General features: G+C 19.2%; 3 protein-coding genes across 3 annotated transcripts; 2 read left to right on the top strand and 1 right to left on the bottom strand.

Moving 5' to 3' along the window:
• Nucleotides 1–2,012: 2,012 nt before the first annotated feature.
• On the top strand, nt 2,013–6,388 carry PRSY57_0908200 (Ran-binding protein, putative; the record flags this gene model as incomplete). Its single annotated transcript, XM_020114780.1, has 6 exons — nt 2,013–2,065; nt 2,241–5,484; nt 5,667–5,745; nt 5,864–5,987; nt 6,135–6,198; nt 6,329–6,388. The coding sequence occupies 6 exons, from the start codon at nt 2,013–2,015 to the stop codon at nt 6,386–6,388; spliced, it is 3,624 nt and encodes a 1,207-aa protein (XP_019970480.1).
• A 1,149-nt stretch (nt 6,389–7,537) lies between these two features.
• Nucleotides 7,538–10,885, top strand: PRSY57_0908100 (SET domain protein, putative; the record flags this gene model as incomplete). The annotated part of the gene is made up of 1 exon (XM_012907321.2): nt 7,538–10,885. One exon carries the CDS (start codon nt 7,538–7,540, stop codon nt 10,883–10,885), a length of 3,348 nt encoding a protein of 1,115 aa, XP_012762775.2.
• A 333-nt stretch (nt 10,886–11,218) lies between these two features.
• On the bottom strand, nt 11,219–15,343 carry PRSY57_0908000 (helicase with Zn-finger motif, putative; the record flags this gene model as incomplete). Its single annotated transcript, XM_012907320.2, has 1 exon — nt 11,219–15,343. One exon carries the CDS (start codon nt 15,341–15,343, stop codon nt 11,219–11,221), a length of 4,125 nt encoding a protein of 1,374 aa, XP_012762774.2.
• Between the last annotated feature and the right edge of the window lie 1,529 nt (nt 15,344–16,872).

Below are 16,872 nucleotides of genomic sequence, written 5' to 3'. Positions count from 1 at the left end.
TTACAAATTCATGAAAATTTGTAAAGTACATATAAAATATATAATTAATATAATATATATTTTTTTGTATGATTCGTATATTACATATATATATATATATATATATATATATATATATATATATATTTATATTATTAATACGAATTTATAAAAAAAAATAAAAAAAAATTCTATAAAAATATAAATAATACAAAAAAAGAATACTTTATAAAAAAGAAAGAAAAAACATATGAAAAAAGTAAAATGTATATATAATATATAAATATATCATTCACTTTTGATGATAAAAAAAAGAAAAAAAAAATTGCTTCTCCTAATATTATGTTACCAAAGATTAAAAAAAGAATAAAAAAAAAAAAAAAAAAAATACTAAAAGTTAAATATTAGATTCCCTCGCGAATACATATGATAATTATATATATATTATATTAAGTCACAAAAAAAGTTACATGTTTATTATTTATATACAAATAAGAGAAATATATCTTTTTCCAAATTATTATATATATATATATATATATATATATATATGTATGTATAATTGTTTGTTCTGTTTATATATAACAAAATAGTATAATACTTTTTATATATATATAAATTTTTTATATATTGTTAAACATAACAAAAAAATAATTTATATTATAATTTAAATATGATAATATTTCTTATATAATATATATTATATTTTTTATAATAATATATATATATATATATATATATATATATAATATATATAATATTTCGCATATAATAATATATGTTTTTAATATTTTATATATATTATTATATTATATATTATAAATATTGTATCTTTTAATTAGTATTTAATAACTCATTTATAATATTTTACATATATATATAATAACATAACATAATATATAATATAATATATATAAACAAAATAAAGCGTCCTAGGATAATAATTAAAAAATTTTTCCTTATTTTTTCTTTTTTTTTTTTTTTTTTATTTTTCTAATATAATTTCGGAATTCTCAAAAAAAAAGTAAAAAATAAAAATAATTGAAAGTAATAAAAATAGGAATACGCACACGATGATTAATTTATATTTTTTCATTTATAACTTTTTTTTTTGAGTTAATATAATATTTATATTGTTTATTCTTATTTATTTATTTCTTAAAATAAGAAAAAAATAAAATATATGAATAAATAAAATATGTATTTTTAATGATTGATATTTTTATAATTTTATATGTTATATATAAATAAATATTAATATTTTTAATCACATATATATATATATATATATATTTATATTTATTTATTTATTTATTTTATTTTATTTTATATTATTTTCTTCCAATTGAAATGCTTTATTTTGTATATTAATAAAAATATTAAATTTTTATTAAATTTATTTAATGCATTTTGAATTCACTTAAGTATTTCATACCTTTTGTATGAATAAAAGAAGAAACAAAGAAGAAATGAAAATACCAAATAGAAGGGAAAAATAATATATATGCTGAATTTACAAACTATATATAATAAATTATAATTATATTTTCATGTTTATTTATTTATATATATAATACAAATTTGAAATGATCTATTTATTATATATATATATATGAATCCATTAGAAAATTTTAATATATAGATATTATGTTTATATATATATATATATATATATGTACCCAAAATTAATTTATTGTGAGTTATTTCATAATGTATGTGTAAGAGTGTATATGTTTATGTATATATACTTATATAAAGCACACAATAATATATTGTTGAACTGAATTTTTTACCCCCTTTTTTTTATAAAAAAAAAAAAAAAAAAAAAGATAAAGTAAAAGAAAGGAAAGGAAAGGATAAAATCATATATATGTTTAAAACAAATAAGTAAATTTATGTATGTATAATTATCTTTTCTTTTCACTTTTCTTTTTCGATTATCATTTTTATTTTTAAAAATACAAGAATAAAATAAAAAGAATATATATATATATTTTTTTTATAAAATATAATATTAATCCCTTGAATTAAAAATGAGTGAATCAGAATTACAACAGCTTCAAGTTCTTTGTGAAGCTATGTATTGGTAAGTCCTAACATAAATAAAATATATATATTATGGAAAATGCAAAAAGGATATTTTATATCATCATTCGTTCATATATTCATATATATATATATATATATATGTATTTACATTTATATACATTCATGTTTTTTTATATTTTTTTTTTTTTTTCCTGCTTTCTATATATTTTTAGCGGAAACAAGGAAGAACAAAATCAAGCACATACCATATTACTTCCACTTGTAAACAATGTAATGAATGTTAGTAAATTGAAGAACATTTTAGGAAGTACTAATCATGTACATACCCTTATATTTACTACTTCAGGGTTACTTCAATTAATTACAAACGAATGGAATAAAATAGATCAGAAAGAAAAGGATGAGTTAAAAGAATTTGTGATATCGTATTTATATAATAAAGGTGTCGACTTATTAAATTTATCAACTAATATATTAGGAAATTTTGTACGTTTATATGTTCGTATAGTTAAATTATCTTGGCTAGAGAATACGAATTATTCGCTTATAACAAAACAAGTAGAATATTTTTTAAATTCTGTAACTAGCCATTGGATTATAGGATTATATATATATGCAGCTTTAATTGAAGATATGCATCCACAATGTGGAGTAAATTCAGCAAAAAGCCGAAGGTGTGCCATATCATTTCGAGATTATGTATTAAAAGATATATTTAAAGTAGGTATAGAGACCTTAGAAGAATTTGTTAAAGGTAGTATTCGAATAGAATTAAGAATAGAAGAAAATAGATTATTAATTAAAGTATTAGAATTAATATATAATAGTTTATCATTTGATTTTATGGGAACTATGATAAATGATGAAAGTTCAGATGAAAATATATCATTAATGATACCACAATCATGGGATATATTTAATGAAAAGAATATACCTAAATTATTTTTTGATATGTATGAATTATGTATGTCTGAAGAAGATGATATACGAAATTGTTGTGGTAAATATTGTTTAAGATCCTTAATATTATTAGGTAGTTTAAGAAAAACGTTTTTTACAAATGAAAAACAAAAAGTACATTATATGAATGAATTTTTGGGTGGTATTAATAAAATTATAGAGAAAAAAATTGGTTTAAATGATGAAGACTGTTTTCATGAAATGTGTAGATTAATTGGTAAAATAGATACTAGTGTAAGATTACAAGAGCTAAGTACATATTCAAATTTTCTGTCATGGTGTCATAATATATATTTGTTTACTATGGATGGAATGAAGAATTGGAAATATTTATGTAATAGTAAACATTATTTATTAGGTATATGGAGTAATATGTTAAATATTATCCCACCTAAAGTAATTAAAGAAATAAATAATAGAACTGATGAAAAAGATTTATTAAAAGATGTATTAAGTAATAAAAATATATTTGCAAAAAAAAATTCTATATCAGATAATTTTAATTCACATGATATAGATAATAAATACCTTATAATTTGTGATTATATTTATGATATTACCATTATTTTTATAAATACTAGATTAGAGCTAGCCAATTATATTTGTGAAAAAGGAGATAATTGTGAAATTGAAAATCCATTATATAATGATGTATTAAGAAGTGAACAATTAGAATTAATATCTAATTTATCCAAATTACAATATAATTTTATTGGTGCAAAATTATTATCAATATTTTATGAATTAAAAAGTAATCATGAAAATAATCTTATTAGTAAAACAGTTTTTATAGAACAAACCACGTGGTTAGTATTTATAATTGCATCTATCATATCAAGTAGTGCAATATCTAATATGAAAAATTCATCATTTAATAATTTTAAAATTAATTCAGAATTATGTTTCTTAGTATTTTCATTAATGGATCAAACAAACAAATCTCCTGAAGTTTTTGAATATTTAGAATTTGCTTATTTAAATTGTTTAGAGTTATTTAAAAAGGTATATATTAGTGGAAAAAAAAATAATCAATTTTTAAAAGAAATGCGATCAGTTGCTTTAAAAATTATACCAGATGGTGGATCGAATATGTATCCTAATAATAATAACAACAACAACAACAACAATAATAATAATAATAATAATAATAATAATAATAATAATAGTAATAGTAATAATATTATTAATAATAATAATAGTAGTAATAGTTGTGGTATGAATAATACGTTAGGTTTTACAACGGGTAGTACAAACAATCCAAACAGTTTACTTAACAATAACATGAACAATTTTGCTACACCTTCATTAATAACAAATGAAAATGATGATGATAATAATGATCCACTTATTGATTTAATCATTAGCAAAATATTATTTAATTTAAATAATAGAGTAGAATATGAACAAATCATAAAAAGAAGTTTAGATTTATTTCATGATTTGGTTTCAGGAATGAATATTGTTTGTTTAGAAGATAAGACACCTAAATTAATAGTATTTGCTAGATTATTGTTAAAGAATGAAAAGATATTAAATTTGTTACATAATAGAAGTACAAAATTTTTAGAGATATCAAAATATTATAAATATAGAACGAACTATTATTTAATATTAACCAAATTATTATTTATGGAACAAAATTTAGTTTCGTCAACATTTGAAAAATATATAGCACCTATTAATAATATATTGGAATGTATAAAAAGAGAAATAAATATAAATGGAAAAGATATTATACTAAAAAATAATGAAATTAAATTAACATTTATTGGAGCTTTAAGAGATTTAAGAGGAATATGTATGGCTTGTAATAATGTAGAAACATATAATATGTTTTTTAATTTCTTTATAAATAGTCATCCATTAGAAGATAATCAAATGAATATATTAACATCCTTAGTTGATGTTATATGGAATAGTTATGATATATGTATTCCATTTTTAAAATTTATGTGTGAATTTGTTTATAATAAATCACAAAGAATAACATTTCCTAAATCATCTCCAAATGGAATATTATTATTTAAAGTAGTATCGAATATATTAATTATTATATCTAATAATTTATTACAAAAAGATAAATTTATTGATATATATAAAGAAAAATATAAAATTATCTCACTCTTATTAAATATGTTTAATAATTGCTTAAACGGAGATTTTGTAAATTTTGCAATTTTTGATTTGTATAATGATGATATATTAAACAACTCTCTAAATTTAGCATTAAATATGTGTTTAGTTATACCAACAAATGATTTATTATCTTACATCAAACATTTAAAACCTTACTTTTCATTCCTAGATTTAGTTACAAAAAATTTCTTTCAGAGAATATTGAATTTGGAATTTCAATTAATAGCTGATATAATCCATAATGTAAAAGAAGGATTATGTTCCTTCGATTATACCGTATCAATGACATGTTGTTCAATATTAGATAACATAGTAACCTATATATTTACTAACAGGAAGAGTTCTACTGAACAAGGACAAGTAATAAATAAAAATCAGCATCACACGGTTCATATAAAATATATATATATATTGATATATATATATATATTGATATATATATATATTGATATAGATTTATATATATGTTCCTTTTTTCTTTATAATACCTTATCATATTTTAATTTATATCATCATATGTCTTCTTATTTTATGATATACAGATAATTAAAAATTTCTTGGAAAGCCAACCTCAAGCATTAAAAGAAGTATTAAATTTGATGTTCCATTTAATCTTAGGAGGTAATTTTATGACCAAATTATTCTCACACCATGTGTAAATATGTGCACACATTTTTTTTTTTAACCTTATAGTTTTTCCAAAACAATATATACATGTACATAAACAATTTTTCTACAGGAGACTTTGGAAGTACATGGAGTATGTCCCAACCATTATTGGGTCTAATTTTATTGGATGCCCAAGGATATTTTAAAATACAGGAACAATTAATATCTCAACAGAGCGAAGACAAAAAACAAAAGTAATAAAAATAAAACATATACATATATATATATATATATATATATATATATATATGTATGTTTATATTTATTTCCATGATGTAATATATATATATATATCCATGATGTAATATATATATCATTATTTGTTTTATTTTTCATTATAGATTGAGACATAGCTTTTGTAAATTAATGGATCATATAGAGTCAAACTTGGCTCCAAACAATAGGGTAAGGAAAATATACATAATAAATAATATAATTATTTTATATTTTATATACTATAAAAAATATTATTAAATTATATTATATTATATATATTTTTATTTATTTTTATTTTTTTTATTTTTTTGTTAAATAGGAAAACTTTACGAGAAATCTATACACGTTTGCCCAAGAAATTAGAAACATTTTAATATAAGCTTATAAAAAATAAATAAAATAATAATATAGTTCAAATAAGAACATGTGAATAAATAAGAGAAACACACAATGGATAATTTTATAGGACCTATAAAATTATATTTTATAAACCTTCATATAATTATTATTATTATTATTTCTTTTTATAAACTATATAATTATATTTTGTTTCATCATAATATTATTTTAGACTTATATATTTTTTTCTGGGAAATATTCCAAAAGAAAAAAAATATGTCATTTTTTTATATTTTTGCATTATATATATATATATATATATATATATATATATATATATATATATATATATGTGAACACTTCATATATATTAATAAAGTAAACATAAATAAGTATGTTGTAAATGGTCCATATAAACTATCTTATAATATATAATGTTTTATTTTATATATTTGTTTCTATCAATATGGATCTTAATGTAAGTTTTATTATTTTAACATTATCTATTGAATGTACAACATCGGTTTTGTAATTTTTTTTTATTCATATTTTTAATTTTTGTTTATTGTTTAATTGTTTTTTTTTTTTTTTTGTATATATATATATATATATATATATATATATGTATGTATAATGAACCTTTATAATAATACTAGAATTATCCTAATTTATAAATAAATATAAAATTATACCTTACATATTTTATATAAGAATAAATTTAAAATAAATTGGGCATAGCACCTAAGATGCATAACTCTTATGATAAAAAATATATATATATATATTTATATATATATTAGTATGATTATTTAAATATATCAATTTAACAAAAATATTCTTAAAGAAAGATCTGTAGATCTCGATGGTTGCAGGAATATAAAACTGTGACATATATATACACAAATAAACGTATCTGCATACTCTTTTTTATATATTTCCTTTTTTACTGTATTGTGCCTAAATTGTAATTAATATATTTTTTTTTGTTTTTCCCCCTATATTTAAAAAAAAAAAAAAAAGAAAAAAAAAAAATGAAAAGAAAGATATATATAATAAATATATAATAATATATATAATAATATATATAATAATACATATTTATTAATATATATAATAAATATTCATATAATAGCATATAAAATAGTATAAGGCAAATTGTATCCAGCTCTTATTTAAGAAGAAAAGAAACATGTCTAAAATAAGAAAAAAATTACTAGAAAATAAAAAAGAAATTGGATTTTGTTCATGTGTAATCAAAGTAAAAGAGAAGAAAGAGATTGAGGAAAATAAAGACATTAATGGTAATAAAGCCAAAGTATGGCTAGAACACTTCAATGATATTATATCAGAAGATATAAAAAATATGATGAATAATAAAAATAGATTAAAATTACATAAATCCTTAAATTTAATAAATAATTTACAATTATGTAACAACAGAGTGGGTTGTAAAAATATTAATGTCTTGTTGAATAATCCTTTCGGTTTCGATTTGAATAAAATTGTTAATGAAAAAATTAAAGAAAAAGAAAATCAAAATAATAATAATTTCGATGATGATAAGGTAAATAATTCTATAGAATTATCTAGGAATAATACAAAAGTGTCATATGATGATTTTATATGGAATAATGAAATGAAAAGATATATGAGTTTAAAAGAATCACAGAGTATTTATCAATTTAATGGAAGAAATAGCAAACGAAATAAAACATGTTTTGATGTATCCAATTCGAATCATCATAATAGATCAATAAGAGATAAGATGAAAATTTTAAAATCAGAAAATGTATATATAAATAACAATGATGATAATAATAGGTATAACATTTCTTTAAGGAATGTAGATGTGCATAATAATTTGAGTATATCAAAGAAAAAAGAGGAATCAACCATTTTTAATAATAATAATAATGATGATGATGATGATGATGATGAACATACAAAAAAAGAAACATATTTAAAAATATCAAGTAATAAAAAAAACAAAAAACAAAATATAACATACGATTCCAACCATATAAATCAACGAAATAATTATAATCATCATGACTTATATATAAATGAAAAAGAAAAAAAAGATGAACTATATAATGAAATATGTAACGAATCATATGACATTAAATATAAAACAATACAACAAAATTATAATAACATATTAATTATACAAGACAAAAATAACAAGAAAGCTAAAATTGTAGCAAATAAAAAAGTGGAAGTAGGACAAATACTTTTTATAGAACATGAATTATTAGAAACAGCTATTTTGTTCGATGATTTATGGGAAACTTTTAATATGCTTAATGAAGATCAAAAGAAACAAATTGATTATATTATTCACTTGAAATATAATAAAAATGAATATGACAATGTTACTAATATTAATAATAATGAACCTGTTATAAAAGAGGATGGATATTTAGAAGAGAAGAAAAATATACCATATAGAAATGATAATAATACATATAATGATGATCATAATAAAAATAATATGACTAACCAAAACGCCATGGTTTTTAAAGAATTTACAAATAGTAATAATAGTAATAATAATAATAATAATAATAATAATAATAATAATAATAATATATATAAAGAATCAATAAACCATTTTAGAAATGATACATTTATTGATAAATTGATACAGTTTGAAAAATTTACGGACATTTTAAAAAATTCATTTATTTCTTCAAGTAATAAAAGTAAAATAAAACTTTATAAACATGCATCATTTTTAAACCATAGTTGTTTTCCAAATGCTAGCTATTGTTTTATAGATGATAAAAATATATGCTTATTAGCTATGAGAACAATAAATATGTATGATGAAATAACTATTTCTTTAATAAATGAATTGTATACATCTATTCAATATAGAAATGAAAAATTAAATAAAATAAAGAACATTACTTGCTCATGTAATAGATGTTTACAAATAATTGATGAAGAAAGGAAAATACTTTGTGCAGTCTGTAAATACTCTTATGTTAGTAAAAAAATAAATCAAAACTATATGTCCACAATTATGTATCAACAAAAAAACCTTAAAGAAAAAGATGACAAAAATGAAAATCACATGGAATATGAATCACATAATAATAATAATATCTTAAAATATAGTACATTAAATGGTGAGGAAAAAAATATTATCAATACAACTAATTATAAAAATAGAGAAATATTCGATGAAAATAATTTATATAAATATAGTAATACTACAAATTATAAGGAAATGCACATAAAGGAATATGAATATAATAATATAAGTAAAAGTAATTTAGGAAAAAATACTATTGTTCCTGAAAAAATTCAAGGAAATATAACTTACTCTTCTGATATAGCATACACAAATTTTTTAAACAATAGTGAGGATTCAAAAACACACAATGCTGATAACATAAACAAATCACAAAATTTATTATTTGGAATGAAATATAAAGAAATATCTCAAAATAAATTAGATCATGCAAAAAGACTTAATGAAATATCTGTTGAAAATTTCATACCGCGTAATAATAAATCCCTTCATAATATTTGTAATAATAATAATTTTTGTTTAACTAATGAAAATGTTTATGAATTTAATAAAAGCAAAACCCAGCTTACTATTAAGAATAATATAAAAAAAAGAACTAATAAAAATGATAATATAGAAGATCCTACTATGTTTAATTCTGAGAATGCCCTCTTATCATCAACAAGTTTATACAATAATAAATATAATAATATTAAAAATTATGGATGTAATAATAATAACATGGGTATAGAACAAACCCGTTCTTTAACAAACAATAATATAAATTTAAACGTTTTATATAATTCTCATTTGCCTTTTAGCATAAAACTAAAAAATAATTTTCTTCATATTTTAAATGTCAAAAATGGAGAGGACGAAAAAATAGGTTATTGTAAATTTGTTAATAACGAAGAATGGATATGTGCTATATGTAATAATAGTATATCTAAATATGTTATGCCTTTAAAAAGTGAATATTTTTTTATTATTCAATATAATGCTATAAAAGAGAAAATAAATACTAACAATTTTGAATTATCTATACTTATAAGTAATATAGAAGAAACATTATCATATATAATAAGCATATTAGGTGAGAAACATTGGCTATATGCTTCATTTAATTATATTATAGCAGATATTTGTTTTTCATTATATACTATGAATTCATTAAATGAAAATTATATTTCGACCTGCTTCAATGCATTCTATAATTTTTTCTATTTTATTCAAATTCAATGTCCCCAGGCCATTCATACCGATTTAGTTCCATTAGTTCTAAAGTTTTTTATTATATGTATATATACAGGGAATTATAATACTATCTATAATTTAGCTACATCAGGATTCTTAGAATTAATTAAGCAAAAGTATGGTTCCTGGGATGTTTCTTATATTTGTCTGCAGCGAGCATTCAAAATGTGTTATGAGCACATGAATAATAGAAAAATTATGGACAGGACTACAATATTGACGTTAGCTGATATGGCAAATAATAACATATTAAATATGGTGCACTGAGGCGAAAATAAAATAATAAAAATGTTTCATACTAGAGATACCTTTGTGTACAAATATAAGTATATATGTAAATATAAATATATATATATATATATATTTATTTATTTATTTATTATGAAATATTTTTCAATATATACAATTATTTATAAGAAGAAAAAATATATATCATTATTATTTTATTTTATTATTTTTTATTCGATAAAAAAATGAATAGTCAAAATGTAAACAAATTTAATGAAAAAAAAAAAAAAAAATTAAGGTAAATTAAAGTCGATTGATTATGAAAAATAAAAGATATATATAATATATATATATATATATATATAATCATATTTACTGTAAATATAACGATGTTGTAAATATTATATCCCTTCTCAAAAGATGAGATGTTTTCTCCACTTTTTGAGCCAAATCAATATTTCCAAGATATAAGAAAGCAATTTTAACTTTTCTACATAAATCATCTAATCGTAATATAGATCTTACTATTAATCCCTCCTCTAATTCACATTGTTCTAACAACTCTGCAAAGGATACACCAAGAGTCCATTTATATGCAATAAACATAATTTTAAAATTACATAATTTCCAATGATCTTCTGAACTTATTCTTAGACGAATAACCTTATAAAATTCTTCAAAGCTACTATGTATATTTGTTAAGGCTGCTTTTACTTCTTGCAAATTAACTGTTAAATCTGGTGATTCTTCAACTTTCTTTTCTGGTGCTACAAAACATGATAATACTGCTGCTATTTCAGCTGGATTTAATTTGTTCAAAACATTTTCAAATATAACTTGTGTTAAAGTAATTTCATCAGTTAATGTAATATAGCTAGCTATTTTTCCTTTTACAGTTAAATTATTTTGATCATCTATAAATCCAAAATGTTTTAGAACATTAAGTTTACCTTCTAAATCTTCATAAAGGTTTAATGATTTTGCATTAATATTTCGTTCAATATTTTCAATATCATCTAAGCAATCGTTTTTTTTACATATAAGTTGGTAATGTTTTTCTTTTAAATTGCAATTATAACATTTCGATTTTTTTAAGTTTTCTAAATAATCTGCTTGATTAACTAATACAGAATAAAATTCACATTTTAATGACTTTAACATTTTTGTCAAAACAAATGGTTCGAAGTTATTTTTTTCTATAAGTCTATCCAGTTCAAATGTATATAATAATAAATTTTTTGGATTATTAAGAATACCTGCATTATTTACATTTGGTAATTTAATAACAGTATTAGTTATAATAGAGATATTTTCTATACAAACATTTGAGCAAACAACAAAATGTTTTTTATTCATATCTGTATCGAATGATGAGTGGTATATAATTTTTATGTCACTTTTATTATTTTTTTTGGAAAACACATTTTTATAATTTTCGTATAAATTTATATTTTCCGAAACAGAATTTGACAAAATATTATTATTACTATTATTATTACTCTTATTATTAATATTGTCATTATTATTGTTGTTGCTCGTAGTTTTTTTTTTTTTTGATTTCAACATATTCTGATCAGCTTCATTGATAATATAATCAGGCAAATTCTCAAATGTCATAAAATCAGGAAGAATAAATAAAAAGAAAAATCGCTCATTCGATCGATCATCTTCATAATTATTTTGAAAGAAAATACTGTTTTGAGCAAAATCAACTTTATCATTTTTTTTTTTATTATTACTTTTATCACATCCTAAATATATGGCATAGACCGAACTATGTAAGATATGTATATTATTTAATAGCATAACTCTTCCGATAACAAAACAATTACTACTTTTTGTATTTAGTAATTTTTTATGAAGATTTAATCCAATATATTTTAATCTATAATTTATTTGTACATATTGTTCAATAGGAGGATATGCATTTTTGTTATTTTCTTGTTCATATATACATTGAACTTCTTTTATATTTTGCAACAATTTTCTTTTTCTTTTAAGATCTTTTTTAAATAATGGTATTTGTAATGCTCTACAGCTTTCTAGAAATGAACTAAATAACATTTTTTCAATATTTATTTGTTTATTAATTAATAATTTTAAAATCATATTATATGTTACTTTAAATTTGCTTTTTAAACTAACAGCTTTTTGCATCATCATTTCGGTGAGTTGTACTTGGTCTGGAATATTATCACAACAACATATATAAACATAACCATATTTATCAGATGATCTTCTACCAGCTCTACCAGACATTTGTGTATATTCTGATGAAGTTAAAATTCTTTTTCTTAAATGATCATGTTTATATATAGATGTAAAAACAACAGATTTGGTTGGCATATTAATACCCATAGCAAAGGTTTCGGTTGCAAATAATACTTTTATTAATCCTTTAGAAAATAAAATTTCCACAATTTCTTTTAGTATAGGTAGAAGACCACTATGATGTACGCCTATTCCCTTTTCTAACAATTTGCTTAAACTTTGAATTTGATTTAATTCTCTATCTTGTTTAGGTAATTTCGATATAGATTCTTTAATAAATAAATGTACTTTTGATTTTTTATTAGTATCAAGAAAATTTAAATGAGGCATACATTTAGCATACGTTTCACATTTAATTCTGGAAAAGCAAAATAATACGACTGGTAATTTGTTATCTTGATCTAATTTTTTAATAAGAGTTTGTAATTTTTGTATTTCAGTTTTCATACTAGCTTCATTAGCAAACAATTTTTGTTTTCTCTTTTGTTTACAATATTCATAATATCCCTTAACATTATTATTATTATTATTATTATTATTATTATTATTATTACTACTATTTTGTGTAGTATCATTTTCTTTATTATTTATTGTAGTAAGATATTTATTTTTTGAATCATAATAATTATTATTCTTTTTTAAATTCGAAGAAGTATTATTACTACCTGATGTTATTTGTTTTGTGTTTTTATTATTAGCTTCTTGTTTTTCTCTAATTTTTACATATATTTCTTTAAATGCTGAAGAATAAAATTTATTTTTTTCATCCATAACTAAATAGACAGAATCATAAGCATAGATATAATGTAACAATGGAACTGGTCTTTTTTTGGTAGATATAGAAATAACTTCTTTTTGTTTGGTAAAACCAACCCAATCAGCAAATTCTAAATAATTAGGAACGGTTGCACTTAATAATAATATTTGAACATGATGCGGAAGCATAATAATAGATTCTTCCCATATAACACCTCGATCTTCATCATTTACATAATGAACTTCATCAAATATAACACAATGTATATTATTAATAATATTGTCATTTAGATATAATAAATTTCTTAAAATTTCTGTTGTCATAATTATACAATTTGCATTTACATTCATTTTCACATCACCTGTAATAATTCCAACATCTTTAAAAATATTTTTAAATTCATAATATTTCTGATTACTTAAGGCTTTTATTGGACTAGTATATATTGCCTTTTTTTGTAATTTTATGGATAATGCTATAGCATGTTCAGCAATCAATGTTTTACCAGCTGATGTGTGAGCAGCTACAAACACATGTTTAAAATTATTTAAATGTTTAATTGATCGTTTTTGAAAATCATCTAATTCAAAATCGTAATTTAATAATAAGTCATTTTTATTAAAATTTGAAATATCTGATTCGTTATCTTCAATAACCCATTTTTTTCGTATATATTTTATTTTTGTATTCTCTATATGATTATGTAATATTTGTTGCTCATTCAAATTATTATCATTATTATCATCATCATTTTTATTATTATTATCATCATCATCATCATTTTTATTATTATTATCAATATTTTTGCCGTTTGGATGGTCGATCTTTTCCATATCAACATTTTCATTATCATCCAAAACTTTTTTATTCACTAACATTTCCTCTTTATTATGAATAACTTGTTTCATCTCCAAATTATTACTTTTTATATTTTCTTGAGGTACCTCATTTTTTACATCTCTATTAATTTTTAAACCATAACTTGGAGGGTTCACATAATTAAATGAACATTTCACATTAAATTCAAAATCTTCATTCAAAGTTAATTTTTCATTATTGGGTTTTTCATCATTTATAGCTACACCTGTTTCACAATATTTTAATAAATTATCATTAAATATAAAATTATTTATATCATATTTTTCTAAAAGATTATTTATAGTAAAGTTTTCTGATATATCATTTGAACATTCATTCATTATATCATTTATATTAAAATTTAATCTTTGATCAATTGTTTTATTAAATGAATTATCATCATTATACATCATATCTTCTCTCTTATAAATATTATATTCATTAAAACTATCTTCTATATCATAACCATATGTTTCATTTTTTAAATTATTATTTTCTTCTTTATCATTTGATGCACTCTTTTCTTCCCCTTCTTCATTTGATCCTTCGTCCCCTTCATCATCATCACTAGTCCAAAAATCGGACAAGTTGGAATATATATTATATGCCATAAGGGAAATTAAAAATAAATATATATGTATGTATATATATATATATATATATATATATGTTATAGTTTAATACTATGTAAATAATTTAAATAATATTATAACATTTCATATATTTCATAAACGTAAAAGGTGTAGTTTTAAGGAATATCATATATATATATATATATATATATATATATACATATTTAGAAAAAATATACTTTTTTTTCTTCTTTTTTTTTTAATACATAGTATCACGAATAATTAGTGAATACAAATGAATTCAAATAAATTTTTCTTTTTCATATTCCAAAAGAAAAAAAAAAAAAAAATAAAATAATATATATATAAATAACCACAGAGGCACTCGAATAACATATTTAATATATAACATCTAATTTTTTAATTAAGATATATATATATTAACATGAAAAAAAAAGAACAAAAATTAAAAAAAATAAAATGAAATAAAATAAAATGAAATAATATAATATAAAAATAAAATCAATCAATAAATAAATACATTTATAAATACATATGTAAACAGACCAAAATATATATCTACAAAAAATATATAAAATTATAAAAGATATTTTGCTTTTTATAAAATATATAAAAAAAAATATTTTTATAAATTTCTTGAAATATGAAAAAAAATGAAAAACTAAAAAAAATATTATATTAAATATTTATTAAATATATATTAAATATATATATATATATATATATATAAAATATGTATATTATATATATATGTCATTATATATGCATACAGATATGATAAAAGTACATATAAATATACATAAAATAATAAAATATTATGAAAAGAAAATATTATATAATATAATATAATATAATATAAATAAATGAATAAATATATATATATATATATATAATTAGTAATTTTGTTTATAAAGTACATTTTTTAAAATCATTATAAAATGACAAATAATGTAATATTTAAAAATGAGCTTTTATTACATTTATTAGTTTTATATTAATATATAGATGTAATGTATATATAAACATATATATATTTATATATATATTATATATACAGATCTATTATTTTTATATTACATGACCATTCGATAAAATATCCTTTTACTTTTCCTTTTTTTATTAATAGAAATAAAAGATGGCATACAAATTTTGATCATTAACTCGTCCAAACAAAAAAGATAAAGAATGAATGTGTAAAAAAAAAAAAAAAAAATAAACACATTTATCATCACATATATATAAAGATGGTTATATAAAAAAGTAGGACATATATTTGTTTATATACATAAAAATATAGGAACAATATGGTTATTTAATTTTTAACATTTATAACAAAAATTTGAAATTTTCATTTTTATGCATATTTAAATATATTCGTAATGTTTTTTATATCTTAAAAAAAAAAAAAAAAATTAAATTAAAAAAGGATTTAATTTTCATATATGGAATAATGTATAAAAAATAAAACGTTTAAATAATAAAATTAATAACAAAGACAAGAAAAAAAAATAAATAAATAATATAATATAATAAATAAATAATAAAAA

The sequence above is a fragment of the Plasmodium reichenowi genome, chromosome 9, assembly GCF_001601855.1.
Source record: "Plasmodium reichenowi strain SY57 chromosome 9, whole genome shotgun sequence".
Classification (NCBI taxonomy): domain Eukaryota; phylum Apicomplexa; class Aconoidasida; order Haemosporida; family Plasmodiidae; genus Plasmodium; species Plasmodium reichenowi.
Note: the sequence above shows the minus strand (reverse complement) of the source record. Positions and strands in the feature narration are given on the sequence as shown.